Here is a 19,013-nt window from a genome sequence, read left to right on the forward strand (position 1 = left end):
AAATACGTCATCACAGAGTAGAGATGTGACGATATAACGTTGGTAGGACCAGCAGAGCATGCTAGTGTAACGATACTATACAGTAAAAGATTAGTGTAGTTAATACGAGTGATTTGCGGGTAACTGAGGACGACACAACACGTAGCTAGCTAGCTAGTTCAGTGCAGATAGCTGGCCACTGACGATATAACTTAGCAGTAAGATAACACTTCAGTATTACTCGATCCTGTCTAGACACTGGATAACTGTGGATTAAATTATGATCGGATTGGTGGGCGTGATCATTATAGCAACTGCTGCATGTCTATCTTGTAAGTGACTATGCTATTCCATCACGTGCTACCTGGTCACTTCTTGCTATAGGTGGTGATCCAGTGGTGCAGTGCGACCCTAACACTGAAATCACGTGCTTTATATTTAAAAGAGCTTACTTCTGCCTGGACTTGGAGTACAGATGTGATGGAGAAGTTGATTGTATATTTGACAAAGCTGATGAAATAAACTGTGGTGAGGGAATTATTGTGTGTGTAATTATCTGCAAATATTAGCTTATTATCTATGCAGCTAGCAAAAAATACAATAGCAAAATGTTGTTAAACTTTACTAAACTTAAACAATAATTAAATCGTTGCGTGTAACATGTGTATTAACTCCAGACTGATTGCAGAGTAGCCGCTAAGTCAATTAACGTAGCTAATGTAAAGACTTATGGGAATCTTGTGGATTGAATAGACACTCAATGTCATGCACACATATTTAACTAAATACATAAATACCAAGCTGATAGCATACTACATAATTATATAGCTGCTATCATCTCAGTACAAAATTATTTGCTACATTCGTACATTAGTGTTAGTGACATCTGATCCTACAAGGTGTTATTTTCACTATTGTAATATGCTCCATGGAATGTGGTCAGATTAGCTGCTGTAACATAGTGCAGTGGTTTACACTGTTAATTGATTGGATTAACTAATTGTCCCACTATAATAGAATCATTAATATAAACAATAGCTACATAGTCCATAAGCCAGCTGGGCAGGGAGGCATATCAGTACTAGTCAAAAGTGTTGTACTAGGTTGGCCATATTAGTAGTGGTTGAGTAAACATGAAATAGGATGTCACTGTGTAGTGGTCAGGCTAGCTGATTGGCTGGACTGATTACCTATACTTGATCAACTGTGCACAAAGTGACAATATCTTATCACAATGGACGTGTGTCATAAGTGGTGTGTGATTTGTAATATCAGCTTTACTGGATGACAGATCAGGATATCTTATGAAGTTATCACTATCCCACTGAACCCACTAACTGAGCATGGAGTGATAATATTGAGAAACTGTTGAATATAGAAAAGTCATTTAGCCCTCTGTGGCTATGAAAATAATACCTAAACTGGGTCATGAATTTTTACCGCCAAAGTTTGAAGCACACACAAAAAAAAACTCCCTTTAAAGGAACACATCAAATAATCAGTGATGTATATTATATCATGTAACTATGTAGTTACCACATATTACAGTCCTAATTACATATGCTTATTAATCTCTAGTAAACTATAGCAAGTTGCATGTCACAAAGTTATAATTATATTTCCACACAATGTTGCATACATACCCTGTACCTGTAGGTGTAGCTAGCAATTTAAAGTATTCTATTGGTCACCAGTTATTGGTTAAATGTACGCTCATCATGGATACAGGCTTATGCTGGCTTCTGTTGTACCAGTAAAATGTAACAGTATACCACCCAAATGTTTGGCACTTATAGTATGTAGGTATTTTAGTCCTGTATTAAATTAAACATCAGTTTCTCATCCTCACCTGTCACTGTTTTTCTTACTACATCAATGAGCCAGTAACTGAATGCAGCTAGTTAGTAATCAAATGGTAAGCCAAATTTAACATGAAGGATAGCATTTTGAGTCTTGTGAACCATCTAAGCCAGCCATTTAATATAATAAATCAATGTCTACCTGTTCCTACTGCTATTTTGAATATCGAGTATAACATCTATGTGGCCATGTAACAGTTACAGGTGGTAGAATAATGGTGACGAATGAAGAGCAGTGCTTGTATGATAGCAGATAACATGTAAAAGTATCATTTGTTAGGCCTGTGGTGGCACTAACAAATTTTGTTACAATGTCCAAAATCATTTACTACAGTTAGTGAGCCAAATGTTTTAACAAAGTCAAAACTATCTCAGATGATGTGTCACTCATGAATTGTACTGGGCTCTAGTAACAAATACATTTAACACACACCCTATGGTGCAAGTAGAAATCACAATAGAGCGTATTCATGTGATGTCACAAATGCGGTGTTTATTTAAAACATGTGTGGAGTTTATTTGAGACATGTGGATAAAGCCCCAATGGTGTAATAGAAAATAATAGCATCTTTGTTCTTTCTAACAGGCCTTGTACAGGAGCAGCTATTTTGTGACTATGTGGTAACCACCTATGAATGGGTAACAACATACTAGAAGCATGAACTCGTAGCTGGTCTACTTCCTGATGTAGCAGTGGAACACTTCATCTTGTGTAGCGACTTGGCGGGCTCCATGGTCATTGTTTCAGAAACTATACCTATGACGCTCATATCCTTGTAACATTTTATTCTCCATTGATAGGCAACTACTAAACTGTCATTAAGTGGCTGTTCAATGCATTTGTGATGTTGAGAAGATGCGCAGAAAAATTGTTTTGTTTTTGCTGATACGAAAGGTAGAGAGAAAACCAATTCATGGCAGTTTGGCAACAGTCTATTAATGGATAATGACATGCTAGAAGTACAATGGAGTAGCTGGTCTGCTTTTTGAAATATTCCCCACAGTACCCGCCATATCGTGACGTGCGTGGGCGAGCAGATGGGGCGTTCTATTGCGATATCAGAAAGTAGACCAGCTACGATGTTGTACTTCTAGTATGCTATTACCCATCTATTGGTGATTAGCACATAGCCATGAATTGGCTGCTGCTGTACCAGGTCTGGCGGAAAGAATGAAAATGTAATATTTTTGTATTGTAGCATTGGGCTTCTTACCACACGTACTTCAAGTGCCTCATTTATAATTTCTTCGTGAATACGCTCTATAGCTTATCTATGGTACCCAGGTATAGGTTTTGTGATAACTTATTGCAAGTTTGGTCACAGATATGAACTCTATAGATGTATGTACAATTAGCATCTGACTAGCATCGTGGTAAGGTGTATCACATGTGTTCATGTGACTACAACCATGGTCAAAACTACAGCTACAAAGTAAGAATATTTATGGAAATATTTATCTTTAGTTATTTTATACAATTTTTGCCAAACTGCCAAATTTAATTTATCACCAATATAAATTTTGGTACACTGGTGTTGTATCACATTAAATATAACCTGGTAGTATATGTTAGTATATGTTAGTATATGTTAGTATAGCTAGTGCTATATCTAGTTAGTATAGCTATTTCAGGTGTGTAAGAGGTGATTATGAGTTATTATCCACTGGAGATTAACATCACTAGCATCTACATAGTATATGATTGGCTACAATGATCATACGTAGTTTGTGATATAGTCACAGAATATTTCAATTAACATATGTAAGGTTGACTCAGCCTGACAATTGAAACCTTCAGCAGTTAAACGTAACAGTTAGCTTATATTACTTTCCTAACTGGTAACTGTTTTATGGAGCTCAATGCATGGCCAACTAGTAGTGGTGCAGTGTGTGGGTCCATTGAAATGTTTGTAGATGTACTATGACCCATCAAGTAGCTACCAATCATGATAGACTAAAAGAGAACAGTTGGACTAGATACACTATAGCAGTATTTTCTGCCTCAGACAGATAATATTATGTTAAGCCTTGTTAACCATTACTAGGGTGTAACATGATCACTGTTAATTCCATGAAGTGTTGTTTTAATGACATCATCTGAATACAATTTATCCACACACAATTAGTAGCTATACAGCAAAGCCTGACCACTGACTTTCAATATGTAATTTGTGTACAAGATCACTCCCTGGTGTAGCCACCTGCTCATAAACTGGGCTCATACTCAGGGGATAGTGGCTGGCTTCCCTGAATTTTATCACGACTTCTACAACAGTAAGGATTTGTTTATTACACCTTGTCATGATAACATGGCCTATCACAGTTATTCATTGACTGTGGGTTGTCTTAAGCCATGTCAACCTAATTAGTTGTTTCATAGGCTCGATCGACCCACTTTTTCGTAGAATGAAATTAAATAATTTTGATACGTAAGAATGCAGCCAAAAACACTATAAACGCTGAGCAACAATCTTGTATTCTTCTAATGCATTTACCCTACGAATACCTCAACTACTAAACACCTACAGACGAGGTATGCTATTGTTACAAGACCACGTCCTTAATGTGTATTACTGCATACACTGCTTAAACGTTTTTCTTTATATAAATAGACTTGATTAATTCCAGCAGATGTCCATCTACGTACTGGACCATAATGTCTTAGACTCATTACTACCATAATGTTTCTTTTGTATTTCACACATATGATAATAATTATTATACAAAAATAATTACATGACATGCTACTATAGTCATGGCCATCTTAGTTCAATTCGAGGTTCAAGTTTGCAAGCTTGCAATGATAACAGTGGCTATTAGCTGCTAACCAAACATCTAGCAATGTGACACAATAGTCTTTTATGACTGTCACTTTTTCCAAGACCACTTGCTAAAACAAGGACATAAATACCTTGACAACACTTAGTAACAGGCAAAGTTAAACTTGTTAGTTAGCCATGTACACTCTATATGTTCTTGAATATGTACATAGTTGAGTTCAAGAGTACAGTCATAGATATATGCTGTATTAAGCCCACAATATATAGTGTGCTATATGAGTCTTCTACAATAATTTTTACAAGTAAATACACCTACGCGTGTATGTGCATACATACTTATGTACTAAGACACTGCAAAAAAATAAAACTGGAATAATTGGGTAGATTTTAGGAATATAAAAAGTTAGCATGTGCTAATATTGCACAGTTTTAGACTGCTCCAACAAATAAATTATCTGTTTCCCATCCACTGCCTGCATCTGATTACTGTCAGCTCTAAAAGTTATTCCTTATTCTTGCATACTCTACAGGCTCAGTAAAATTGATCTTGTAAGATTGTCAGCTCACATGCACCATATTAAAGTCAACACAACTTAACATGTGTTTTCTTTATTCATGCAACTTGAGAGATGAAGGTACAAGCTTGGGGCAGTTTGCTATGAGTGTACCTAGTCAAATAGTGGCTTTAATAGCTGCCAATTTTGTAATGGAATAACTGCCCTTTTGCATGGAAATAATTATTATGTCTGAGTGGAGGATGAGGAGCAGAGAATGTTTTAGAGTGACTTTACCTATTCCAACTAAACACTTATCTCAATTGTGATATACCCAGTGTCTCCCACAGTTGTTAAGGTTAATAATGTCAATCACTTGTCTCATGCAGCTATAGTTATATAATTATATTATTTAAAATGTTGAGGTATAGCTGTGAGGGTGTGAAACAAAAACAGAAGGTGACTCCATAAGTGGCTTGGGCTTCAGGTAGTAGATAGCAACAATCTACTAGTTAGCCAAGTATAGACGTTACATTTTGTGTTAATCTTATTCCATTTTGTTCTGTACACTAATTAATATCTTTTTAGTGTTACAATGGCTTCATTAGTGAGAACATTTCAAACTATTTGTAACCAAACATACATGATTACCAAATTCTTGTAATATGAGTAGTAGCTACATAGTAACTCTATGAGATTGTAACATGATAGACAGTTAGCTGCTGTATTAGCAGTAGTTTTCCAAACATCACATTAACACATTTTCTAAACATCACATTACTCATGCTTTCATAGTATTGGCTGGTGGAAAGTGGTATAGGGTAAACAATTCTATTGGTGAATGGACATTTTAGGTATTACTGTTATGTTACTGTACCTTTCTCAGTATATACACTGTTGACACAATTTAGTTAAGCCCTTTTATGGATATATGTATAAGATTTTGACTACAAAATGTTCTCAGTGTTGACAATATTCCTCATGGAATTGAGTAACTTCACACTACAGCAATATTGCAAGAGGAAAATGACTTTATAAAGTATTGGATATTGAAAATGGAGTCAGCACATAGAGCACTGAGGCCTGCTAATTCTATTTGTGGGTAAACAATGTGGAGTGAAGTATTGTCATTATTTTGATAAAACACTACACAATAAATGAGGATCTAGTAGGGATTGGACCCTTTGATGCCTCCTACTTGAAGTGTTGTGTACTAACAATGATGAGGTACTCTAATAGAACAGTCAGTTAGCTTTAACAGGCAATGATTTTTTAAAAAGAAATTTGTATTGACAACTTCTGGAGGTACAATCTCGACTTCTGTTTTATTATTCAATGTTTTCCTATTAGTGACCCTCTTGCCAGGACTAGCTCAACTAGCAAAGCTTCAGCAGAATGGTAGCTATTAATGTCAAAGCTTGAGCCATTAAGTAGAAGTTTATCTTGTAACTACGAATATCAGTTTGGTATGATAACTGATAGAGAGAGTGCTACTGTGGCATCCCCTACATTGCACTTTAGGGTGTCACCATATTTACAGCCAGTGTTGGGAGTAACGCGCTACTTATGTAACGCGTTACGTAATATTATTACTTTTGTGGTAACAAAGTAATATAACGAAATACGCTATAAAAACAGGTAATATAACTCAAGTTACTTTACTTGCAAATGTGACGCGTTACCTAAGTAATATAGTTACTGTAACGAATCTAATATTACGTAACATTATTACTAAAAGTAACAAAGATACTAATCTCGTTAGTAACCCACTGAGTAACTTCTAGCCACAACGAAGTAATGAAGCCTACTAAATGAGGCTTATTCACCAGCTACTTACTTATATCAAGACTTGCACATTGTCCAACAACGCAATCGTGTCACGTGATAAGGTGGTAGTTTCACACGTGACAGCTTAAGGCTATGGACACAAAGTAATATAATATGTAATATTATTATAGTTACTTTATTTTATGGGTAATATGTAACTGTAACTAAATAGTTCAGTTGCAAGTAATTAGTAATATGTAACTAGTTACTTTTAAAAAGTAACTTGCCCAACACTGTTTACAGTGTACTGACAATGATCAGCCAAAAAGTTGAGGAAAGCACCTTGTACAGGCTATACCCACCCTGTCATTTTGACAAAACTAGATAAATAATAAATAAAACTAAAGCATAGAAAAAACCCAACCTGTGACCACCATCTTTACCATTCAGCTACCACTGTCACCCACCCACCTTCCTTCTTTTCTACCTATAAATACAAGTTGAGAAGGATGCCATATAAAGGATGCATGGTGAAGAAGAAACCTAACCTGAACCTAACTGTAACTGAGGTTTGCCTGTTTATAGCGTATTTCACTGTCTGTATGAAGAAAGTTTTTGTTGAGTTTGAGGTGGCCAGGTCTAGCCGGCTTACCCCAAACTCACCTTGTAGTGGTTCTTGTTGACACCGACAATATAGCCACTCCATTTTGCTAGCTGACTGTTCCTGATGGTTTTCTTATAATTCTTGGGTGGCCACATCTCAGTAAGTTCATTAAAGCAGTTGTTATAGAAACCATCCCATTTGACTCAATGATGTAGTTGAAATATCCTTCTTAAATAGTTATAATGTATGGAGACTTTAGTGGTACCAGCCTGTACCCTAATACACATCAGTAAAGAGGAAGACCAACAGAGAAACAAAACCATCCAACCATATATAGGTGTATTGCAGTAAACCTTCTATAAAATATTTTTGCAATATTATATTATGTGGGATAATTTATACAGATTCAACTGGTTTTAAGTTGTTTGTGATGTGGGGAAGTCATGGCCACAGCTGTTTACTGTTATTAAGAATCAAGTTATCAAATTATTGCAAATTTAAAAGCTTTTTTTTGATTCAAAAGTTTTTTCAGTTGCACAGTAAGGAAAGGAGTCCATGGGAAACTGTCTATTATGGATGACTAGCTCTTGGTATGTTGACTAGTGGATGAGGTCCCTATTTTTTATTATTATGTACTCTTGTTGTAATCTATGCAACTAATCAGTAAAACCATTAACAATAGGTTATAAATATCTAATAATTAGTCTGAGTACCAAGTTATTCTGAAATCCGTGTAGTCTGAGTACATTACTGTCTTGAGAGCAATGTTCAGCTAATTTGCTACCATAGCTTTAGACCATGAAGTGTGAAGCCTTATACATCTTATACTGATTAATTTGGAAGCCTGACTGAAACACAGACAATCATACTAGTAATTAGTAGTGGATTTACTTTTAACTGTAGGCATTTTCTGTTGAGCTATAAATCCCAGTAGTAGGAAGATATTTCCAACTTATTGTTTATAGCTAAGTGGCAAGGAGATTGTGGGTCCCAGTGTATGTTGTACAGTGAGCTATGGTGCAGTTAGAAATGTTTATTCAAATGGTTTTGGAGGTCAAATGGCTTCTATCATGTCATGACTTTGAGAAGAAAATGTATTAAGACAAACTTGGCAATACCCCAAGTCTGATAAATGGTATTATATAGAGAGTTGTTATGAGCCAACAAAGTGAGTGTCTTAGTATGGATGTGACTGTAGAGTTTTCTGTAACAATGACCATCAACTAAGTTATACGTATTTTGGGGGGACACATCATCATAAATGTTACTCGGCTTTTCTGTACGTCACGTCACTCAAACTGGTTTATGACTTGTTAGACCACAACCATTGCTATCTCATCTCTGTGGCTTACATTATGTAGATGATTAATACATGTAGCCTGAAGATTTTAACAAACGCTAGAGAAGAGGCAAGCAAGTGGTAAAAAATAAATTGTTTCAGATGTAGTAACCAAGGAGAGAAGCAAGTCTTGAACTGTATAGTAATAATTATGGGATATGCAGTATGGTAGGATATATCATCTGGAGTTGTAACTACACATGGTGAAAATAATGTTCCATACAGCTGAGTGTAATATAGAGTATCTCAACACCAACATTGGCGGTGCCACCTCACTAAAGTTTTTTTTATGTTGTTAGTCTGTGTGTATGATGAAGGTGAGTTGGACTTGAAGGAAGGTAGTGAGAGGTAGACCATTCTCTTATCAGTATGTCATATCATGTGGTCATATCATGTGATCATATCATGTGATCATATCATGTGATCATATCATGTGGTCATATCATGGGGATACAAAGCTGATTCAGAAGTAAGGGTCAATAGTCAACTATCTAGCCCTCAAGGAGCAATCTGGTGCAGACCAGCATCAGAGATATGAGCACTGGTTTAGAAATAGAGAAGGATTAGCTAGCCATGCACAAATGTGAGATAAGTGACCATTCTGCCAGTCATGATGGTATTGTTGCTGAACAATCTGTACTGTGCATTTTTAGAGGGCAAAAAACCAATCTCTGACCAGACTGTTCAGTGCTAACATTGTCAACAATGGATAAAAGTGCTAAAGGCATGAAAGTCTACATGAAGAACTACACTCCACTAGTGTAATTAATTCTTGCTTCCTCTGTTGCAAGGAGGATCATCTGACCTCAACAGGCATTCGGTGTCAAGATAAACGTGTATATGCAGGGCAGCATATCAAAAGTAGGATTGACCAGGATTCCAGGTTCACTGCCATTGCCGGGTGTAGTTGAGCAAGAAACCATTTTACTCACATTGCTCCAGTTTACCCAGGTGTACAAACCTGGTGTCAACTGGGGAAAGCACATGTCCCACTACCCTTGCTGTGTTGAGTGTTAGATGTCATCAAGTGTCAGCAACATGTGTAATATTACCATACTGAGAAGAAACCATAAAACTGAGAAGTTGAACAGTTCTGTAGTCCCCATGTTATAGCTGTATATAGTATTATAGAGTTTGTATTGCAGTATAGTTTAACATGCTGTAGTTAGCATGTTAGTTTATAGTAACCTGATACATACAGCCATCATGATGTAGCTACACATTTGATCTATACATGCACACTGCAATAAATTATATAAAGAGACACTACCATGATGGCAAACAGTTTACAAATATGGTTGAACATGTTGTTGCTTATACACATAACAAGTAGCTATAACCAGAGCTCCACTTAGCCTCTCATATCTCTTGTAATATATCCAGAACACAAATATTTCAGTTACTATAAGAAACATTGTGCATTGACCCATCACCCAATACAAAGTTTTAAGCTATATAACAAAAGACACATCTTGCACCATTGAAGCCAAAGCAGTATAGAAGGTATAATATAACCTACTAACAATATGATGACATTATCTCTCCATGAAGCCATACATATATACTTCAAAGAGTTTTCGCTGGGACTAGTTATATTGTAGTCATGGACATGCTATACTATTACATTGTTTGTGGTCCAGTTTACTGTTGAGTACAACTATGCTACAGTTATAATCAGCCAAAAGGATTCCTGGTGCAGGTAGTGAATAACCTTATGTCATACGTAGCTATTGGTTGTACCCTGATTATGTACAGTATTAATGAAAAAATTACCCCGACCGTACTGTGATTCAAATTCTCTCTCTCTCTTTCTCTCTCTCTCTTTCTCTCTCTCTCACGCATGCACACACGCACACACTACACTACACACACACAGCATTACATCATATGCATGGGTAGAGCCACTTGTAGTTATTACAATGCACATTCAACTGATTGACTGATTGGTTAATTATTATCCTCTTGGTAATCAGCATGAGCCGTTCTTCCTTACTAGTCCTAAAACACATACAGTACAAACACATACAGTACAAACACATACAGTACAAACACATACAGTATAAACACATACAGTACAAACACATACAGTATAAACAGGTACAAAAACAGAACAATACACACTGGGGTTGAGCTTTCATTTGCAGCTAGTGAACCTTTAAGACCAAGTGGCATACACAAACGAGGTAGTTAGCTAATTGTCAACCTTAGCTATAGGTTATGATCTAGTGTCACGTGCACTATGCCGCACATACTCAAGATCGACACCATAGCACGCATAGATACTTAACTACAGCTCCTATATGACTTATGGCCAGTACACGGAACACGACTGGCCTCGCCACTGGCAAGTGTCACTAATAGTACAAAGAGGATAATATTACGGTGTCTATGGGAACCCATAATTGTGCCACTTTACTGTAGTGCCATATTTGGGCATTGTTTACATGCTAGTGTGCAGCTGCAGCTTTAAAACAGTGACCGCCACGTGTACCAATTTCTGTTATTTTCTAGTGGTATAGCTATTGTAGCTACGTATTATGGGGAAAGAGTTACTGGGTCTAATATTTGGCGCCACTTTATTCGTGTTATTTTGCTCGTTCCATCTAGTGCAGGGTACCGGAGAGTGCGGAGCGGACCATTTCAATTGTACCAACGGAACAGCCAACTCTTCAAGATGTATCCAACAACGATTCGTCTGCGATGGGAATCCAGACTGTAGCGACCAGTCGGATGAACAGGACTGTCCCAGTATCGGAGATGGTGAGTTGCTACCAGTATCCTCATGCCGGCATATTATGCAGTCTGTAACTTGTGTACATCATAGCTACGCTAATGTTGTATAGCTCATTTAGTGACGTGTAACCTTTCTTCTTGCAGTAAAAGTGCTGGAATATTAACCACGTGACTTTCCGCGGGTAAGCTATAGCTCGAGCTATAGCTACCTTGCAGCCACAGTTATCTGCTAGCTAAGTGATGTGGTAGAAGTAATGTGTGCATACAATGTGTTGTACACGTGGTCCTACTTGTAGCAAATACACATAAGCTTGTAATGGGTACAATGTGTGCAGTTAGAAGCCATCTATACGATTTGTCTGATGCAATAGCAGAATAGCTAGTACTATTATAGCTAGCTAATTGAACTATGTGTCAGAGTTTGTTTATCTACCCACTTGATGGATTACAAGTGATGGCCTATAGATACACATCTGGTTATTATATATGATGTTCAGCTTGTGGCTTGATGTGTACCACTAGATCATGTTGTTCTTGTTCAATTAGTGTTAGTATATCTCAACCACCTAACATCCCTGATATCACTAACTAGTGATCACACAGGTGTTAGGCCACCAGTATAAATTGGGTTAGTGAGGAATAGGCTTCTAGTGTTACTACCTGAAGATTATAAATTATGTACATTATAATTCACTGTTGAGCCATCACATTTAGCTATGGAGATGGCTGATTACTTTCCTAAGACTACGGTGTGTAGTAATGTGTTTATACAGAAACACGTTTACCAGTGTTCTATAATACTTTAGGGGTATTGGGCCTAACCTATTCACCTAATATAAATACCTCCCTGTTTTATTGTGTCTGTTAGCAGTGTTTGAAGTGGAGCAAGTTCAGTCATTGTCCTCCAGCTGCTGGGCAGGGTTACTACTGACATTTTAATAATTACCACTTTGTGTTGGGGTAGTGGTCAGTCGTGTGTACTAAACAATATGAGTGTGTGTGCTACAGTAGTGGCTTCAGTTGGTCATCTCTGATAATGATATTATGTAACCTGACAAGTGGCTGCTTATCAATTTATGACAGTTAGTAAGTAATAATTTAGTTGACTATATAGCAATTCTCACCATAAGCACTGTGGAGGTTTGTCACCTAACATGGAACAATGAAACATGTCGTAGTTGTAATTGTTTTAGCACTTATACATTCCTAGCATCTATTACATGCACGATCATGACATGTGATACTAACATGTGATCAACTCATTGTTGACTTTATCAGTACTTGTTGATCAGTAATGTTCACCATAGTTAACATGACACTTCAGTCAGTGTACACCGTCACTGACTTAGTATGAAGCACCTTTGTGTTCTAGTGGTGTATGGTATATACAAGTTGTTTGTTGTACTGTACATGTTGTGCTGTGACTGGACTAACATTATCAAACTGTTATCCCAGCACTGATCACCTCAACAGCTGTAAATATATTATAGTGAGCATTGTGTAGCCATGGTAATCCTTTAACCACCATGTTATATTGACAACCACTAACTGTAATAGATACACTTTAGTTACCTAACCATGACTCCTCAAGAGTTGATAGGATAGGCTTCTCCTTAACAATAGTCACTGGCAGCCATCATAGATGATTGATATCATATCATCTACAATTACTCAAACTATACACAGAAATGAAGCCCTTAACTGCTCATGGTATTATTATTATTATGGAGTGTGACCACATGTCAGAGATCCTGCTGGTCTATCAGTATTTTGGTTGATTAATAGCCTCATTGTGTTGTCACCAATTATTGCTACTGTATCAGTTACAATGACATCATCACATGTAATGACATACAGGGTCAGGATCAGGTGATGATGATGATAATTGTCCTGCAGGGAAATTTGAGTGTGTCCAGGCTAAACATTGTATACCAGACTCCTGGCTGTGTGATCGTGATAATGATTGTGGTAATTGGGAGGATGAGGACTCATCCATCTGTGGTAAAAACTATATTATGTTGTGTTATATAGACAAGTGTTCTATAGTTCTCATTGTATCCATCTGTCCACTAATTATCTGGCTCAGTGCTTTTTGCACTTTTGAAATATTTCACAGTTTAATAAACTACAGTTCCCTAATCATTAGACTAAAGAATTTGTCCCATATAATACTTGTAATGTTGATAAAATTGTTACTATGGTAACACTGTCACCACAGGTACTCCTCCAACATGTAGCCAATCACAATTCAGGTGTAATAGTGGTCACTGTATCAGGTCAGGTTGGGTGTGTGATGGTGATAATGATTGTGGAGATTATTCTGATGAACAAGATTGTGGTATGTGTTGATGTGTCTAGTCTAGTATTAGTTGATAATGTATTGTTATAGAGAACCCATGTGATCAGGGTGAAGTGTTATGTCCCAACCAGACAGCAGTTTGTATACCAGTTCACTGGATTTGTGATGGAGAGATCGATTGTACCTCAGGATGGGATGAAGCTGCTGTTAATAATTGTAGTATGTTGAACATTTGTGTAGCTTCTTATGGTCACTGAATTGTTTGACCACTAACAATGTGTTAGAATAACTGAAGAGTGTGGCCACTTCCTCACACATTTCATTTGTTGTAGTACATGATAATCAGTAATCCCATTGGTTAACTATTGTTTGTGGTTAGGAAGAATTGTAGGTCATATCATTGACCATATTATTTGGTATAGGTAGTGTCAGCAGCTTATAAGCACCTGTGCTCCTGGTAGTGTACTACAGCTAACACACTGGTCACTACACTAGATACAACACATTAGCCATAATCCCATCCATACAACCAGTGGTATTGTTAATAACTAGTTAACAATATATAATAGTTAGACACCAAGACCAAGGGAACTAAGCGATTTAGCAACCCCGATGGCCCGAAGCTGTAGCATCCCGAGCACAGCGAGGGCGCTACTAAGGGCCAGAGGGGTTACTAAATCGCTTAGTTCCCGTTGGTCGCGGTGTCTAACTTATTTAGACTGTGGTTTAAAGTACGTACCTTTATAGCCAGAGCATGACTTTGGGGTGAAAGAGCAATGCAGAACAGCGGAACGGTTACTTCCTGAAGTCCTTACAGTGCCCACAAAAATAATTATTTGACCGGTAACCAGAGTAACGGCTAGAGCTACAGTACATACGCTGGTTTAGTCTACTATTTGTCCAGAATCATTAGCAGAACACGGAGAAGAAGAGTGTTACAGTATTATGAAGTACTGCAGTGTGCCTTTCGTGTTATAATTATTTATCATGTACAAAATTGCTTGAGGGCAGGTTACTAAGTGAACATGTGTAGGTGACTAAATGATTTAGCAATCCTGTAAATGAGCTGTACCATAAGACTGGTTATATATATGCTATTACTATTATTAGGTACAACACATCAGCCTTGTAATGGATCACAATTTCAGTGTCATGATGGACAATGTATACCATCTGGTTGGGAATGTGACGGTGAACAAGATTGTGCTAATGGAGAAGATGAGAACCAGCCAAAGTGTTGTAAGTGTTCATGTGTCCTAATGGTGATCCGTGTGTTATGTGGTGTATGACATCACTATATGTAACACATCATATAACTGATAGGTGTGTCTAGGATAATAAAATATGTCCTGTATAATACATGTCCTCACCAGTTAGGTTTCTCAATTCATTACTACAGGTGATATGGGTGTGTAGTGTTCATATACTGTTATCGGTGTTCCATAGTAGTGGTAGTGGTAGTAGTAGTAGTGGTAGTGGTAGTGGTAGTAGTAGTAGTAGTGGTAGTAGTGGTAGTGGTAGTGGTAGTGGTGGTAGTAGTAGTGGTAGTGGTAGTAGTAGTAGTACCATTAACTGATTGTAATGTAGCCATCAATTGTATGTGATTTGATGGACTGTTAATGGTTTGTAGTACTAAATCTGTTAGTGACTTATCGTCCTTCACTAATAGTGACTAATGGAACCTGTTAATGTGGACACTTGAGAACACCTAGACATATAAACACTAGTAGGGCTGCACAACACACAGTAGTTGTTTAGTATCATACAGTAACATGAGAGATGTAGTATTTCACCCTGATCAGTATCTTCCTACATAGAGTATGTCACTTCACACTACACAACTCACTACGTTAGTCTACACTACTAGATAGGAAATAGTGTGTCTTCCTCCCATTATTATCTTAACTCTGTACTCAAGATTAGTAGCAGTAGAAGTCAATGTGTCTACTAGTTGGTCTACAGTGATGGAGTCCTTCCTACACTAGTTAAACAACTCTACCTTATAATATCAGTTATGACTGGTGTAGAGTAGATATTAGTAGCTGTGATTTGTACTAACTAAATGTATAACTCTTTAAACAGTTTGTTCATACAGAGAAGTGGTCTTGTTTACTCTAACACAACACACTGTTAATACTCTAATAGAAGAGTCACCATGCACTAGTTGATAAGGATACCACATCACCGTGAGATGTGATTATTGATGAGACGTTATTTTCTTGATACTTGAGGATTCTGATGAGAGTAATAATGTATTAGTGAAATGTTTGTGGCTGTGAATCATCACTAAATCTTGTCTCTGAAATAATTGTATATTATCAAGTTAATTATATATAGTTCACGCCTCAGGTCTAATTTATAAGTACTCAAATCTTGTTTATCACTATAGCAACAGTCACACCATTGGTGTGTCATGGCCAGTTCAAGTGTAAAGGTGTTAACACTTGTGTAAGATGGAACAAGGTGTGTGATGGTAGCTATGAGTGTGCTGATGGGTCGGATGAAAAAGAGGAGGCTTGTAGTGAGTAAAACTGTATAATGTCATCATTGTGTGGAGTATATCAGTCATCTTTATTGTAACTTAGTGTGTGTTGCGGTTATAAAACAGTATTGTGTGTGATACTAGCAATGTATACTAGTAATACTGAGACTGTATTGATATGGTACTGTATAGTCTTACCCCCCACCACACTACCCCCCACCACACTACAGGGGTAGTAGTAACACATTAGTAACATTGTTAATGACAGTGAAGCCATATCAGTGTTGTTGTAGACACTACTCCAGTTCCTTGTGTACATACCTGTGGTGACACTTGTTTGACAACAAGTCAACAATTATGTGATGGTCATTATAACTGTGATGATCGGAGTGACGAACCTGACTCATGTAGTGAGTAACCATTTTGTATCCATGTTGTTTGTGATGTAACCAGTCTATTTGTGATGCTATAGCCTAACTCCATAAATATATAGAGGAAACGTGAAGGATCTAATTACAATTTGTGTTGACTGTTGTATTAGGGTGACTGCTCTTATATCTCTTGTTTATAATAATAATAATTGTACTAAAGCTATTATTGATGCCTGGACCAGCTGGCCTAAGGCTTCTGGATAAAGTCACTACTTGTATTAGCTATTGATGTGATCTATTTATTAGCTCCTAATAGAAGAGGTGAACATGTGTTCCCTACCTGTTCTGGACAACATGTTATCGTGTTAACAACATGTCTTCATGTTCTTGTCCAGTATTAAGCCTCACAACTCCCTTGTTCTTGCTCATATCAAAGTCCTTCAATGATAAACACTTCTGGTGTTTAATTGGCTTCACTGTACTACTATATGTTTACCCAGCTGGCCCATGTGACAACAGTTACTAACCAGCTGAGCCCTGTTGTATATTAACTGACTATGTATATTGTATAGTAAACTGTACACGTCACATCCTATCACATTATCTACCTATTCATATTATACACAGATGTCAACGAGTGTGCAGTCAACAATGGAGGGTGTAGCCACACTTGTAAAGATCTGTTGATTGGTTATCAATGTACTTGTCCTGATGGATATGTTGCTAATAGCAACAACACTTGTGAAGGTGAGCTAGACCACACCATCATTGAGTGTCACTTGTAGCTGAGGAGTAACACCTTCCTGACCTCCTGTTATTCTGTATCACCACCATCACAGCTCTAGAATATTCTCTAACATGATCAACAACAATTTGACCAGTTACAAGTTGCTAGTTTGACATGTCATCTAATTGGCTAATAGGTTTAAGAAGTTTATGTAAACTAAATTTCCTATCCACCGATACTCCAAGTAGCAATGTAGACCATAATAGTGTAATTATCTACATACATACATGCATAGGCTCTGGTGAAGTTTCAGCCTCATATGCCAATAACTTTTGGAGTTACAGCCTCACAAAAAGTATCAACAACAGAAAGATTCATTTATACAGCCAGTATAGGAAGAATAAATACAAAACAATTATAACAATGATATACAAAACAAGAGTACACCGTCCTGTTCACCACAAATAGGCTAACCCATTACTGCATGAGTAGGTTTTCCTATTGTCACTTTTCTTTGCCATCCTTATGGATGTACAGGAATAATTCTTTGTCCTTAAAATACAAATATGAAAGATCAACGGCATAATATCCCTTAATGTGACATTAACAAATGGCATGATTTATATCTCATGTTCCATTGGTCTAAAACTACAATAGATTTTTGAACTCTTCTTTGAGTAGGCAAATAAGTATGTAAAGTAATATGTCACAATAATTATTATAACAGTGTGACTGTTATATTAGAGTAATTTGATCAGTACAATCCTATCTCACTACTGTTACAAGGTTGTGTTGTTATTTCAGATGTCAACGAGTGCAAGACATACGGCTCATGTAGTCAGGAATGTATCAATGAGGTTGGTAGTTACATGTGCAAGTGTAGACCAGGATATGAGATGAGTGCTGCTACTAATTCTTGTAAAGCATTAGGTAATGGTGATCATGTGATCTCTGTGTTGTTACCATGACTACACATCCTCAGGCGATGCTGCGGTGTTATTATTCTCACATGATACTGGTATATTTGCTGTGAACCTGTTGAACTATAGCAAGTCAGTAGTCTTGTCCGGGTTACGAGGAGTGTTCACGTTGGACTATGATTATAAACATCAAATGGTACGTGTTGTACCTCAATGTTGTTGTGTTGTAATTATATACTGGCACCTTCTGTATGTGTGCCTTATCAATGAAGCCCTTTCATTGCAATGTAACCATTCTAATAAACTATACACAACTACAGTGACGTACTCTTATGGAACCACCTGTCAATATCAGTTCGTGTCGTTTGGTTAATCACATGATCAGGTGCTGTTGTATCAGCCACACCAGAAGGACTAGCAATTTGCTATGATGAAATGAAGTTTATTATTATTATTATTAACAATTACTCTAATAGAACAGTCGTGGTCACAGTTTGACTATAACAGTAACATGTATGTTATTGTTCAGTCTCTTACCCTACTACCTTATATGGGTTAAATGTTATGAAGTAAACAGTGAAGTACCTTGACTGGTTTATTAGAGTATTTAACAGTTCCAAACTACCTCTGATGGGCTCACACTACCTCTGATGGGCTCA

At 37.1% G+C, this 19,013-nt stretch overlaps 1 protein-coding gene across 2 annotated transcripts in view; it reads left to right on the top strand.

Moving 5' to 3' along the window:
• The first annotated feature begins 3 nt into the window (after positions 1-3).
• The window catches only part of LOC136256348 (very low-density lipoprotein receptor-like), a 129,849-nt gene continuing 110,839 nt past the window's right edge, over positions 4-19,013 (top strand). For both annotated transcript variants that reach the window (XM_066049282.1, XM_066049283.1), the window contains exons 1-12: positions 4-311; positions 364-507; positions 11,430-11,582; positions 13,413-13,556; positions 13,774-13,893; positions 13,945-14,073; positions 14,965-15,093; positions 16,244-16,375; positions 16,630-16,746; positions 17,335-17,454; positions 18,239-18,364; positions 18,417-18,550. In XM_066049282.1, coding sequence (XP_065905354.1) covers positions 260-311; positions 364-507; positions 11,430-11,582; positions 13,413-13,556; positions 13,774-13,893; positions 13,945-14,073; positions 14,965-15,093; positions 16,244-16,375; positions 16,630-16,746; positions 17,335-17,454; positions 18,239-18,364; positions 18,417-18,550 — 1,500 coding nt within the window. In that variant the 5' untranslated portion in view covers positions 4-259. The remainder of the gene's footprint in view (positions 312-363; positions 508-11,429; positions 11,583-13,412; positions 13,557-13,773; positions 13,894-13,944; positions 14,074-14,964; positions 15,094-16,243; positions 16,376-16,629; positions 16,747-17,334; positions 17,455-18,238; positions 18,365-18,416; positions 18,551-19,013) is intronic.

This window comes from Dysidea avara, chromosome 5 (genome assembly GCF_963678975.1).
Source record: "Dysidea avara chromosome 5, odDysAvar1.4, whole genome shotgun sequence".
Taxonomy (NCBI): Eukaryota; Metazoa; Porifera; class Demospongiae; order Dictyoceratida; family Dysideidae; genus Dysidea; species Dysidea avara.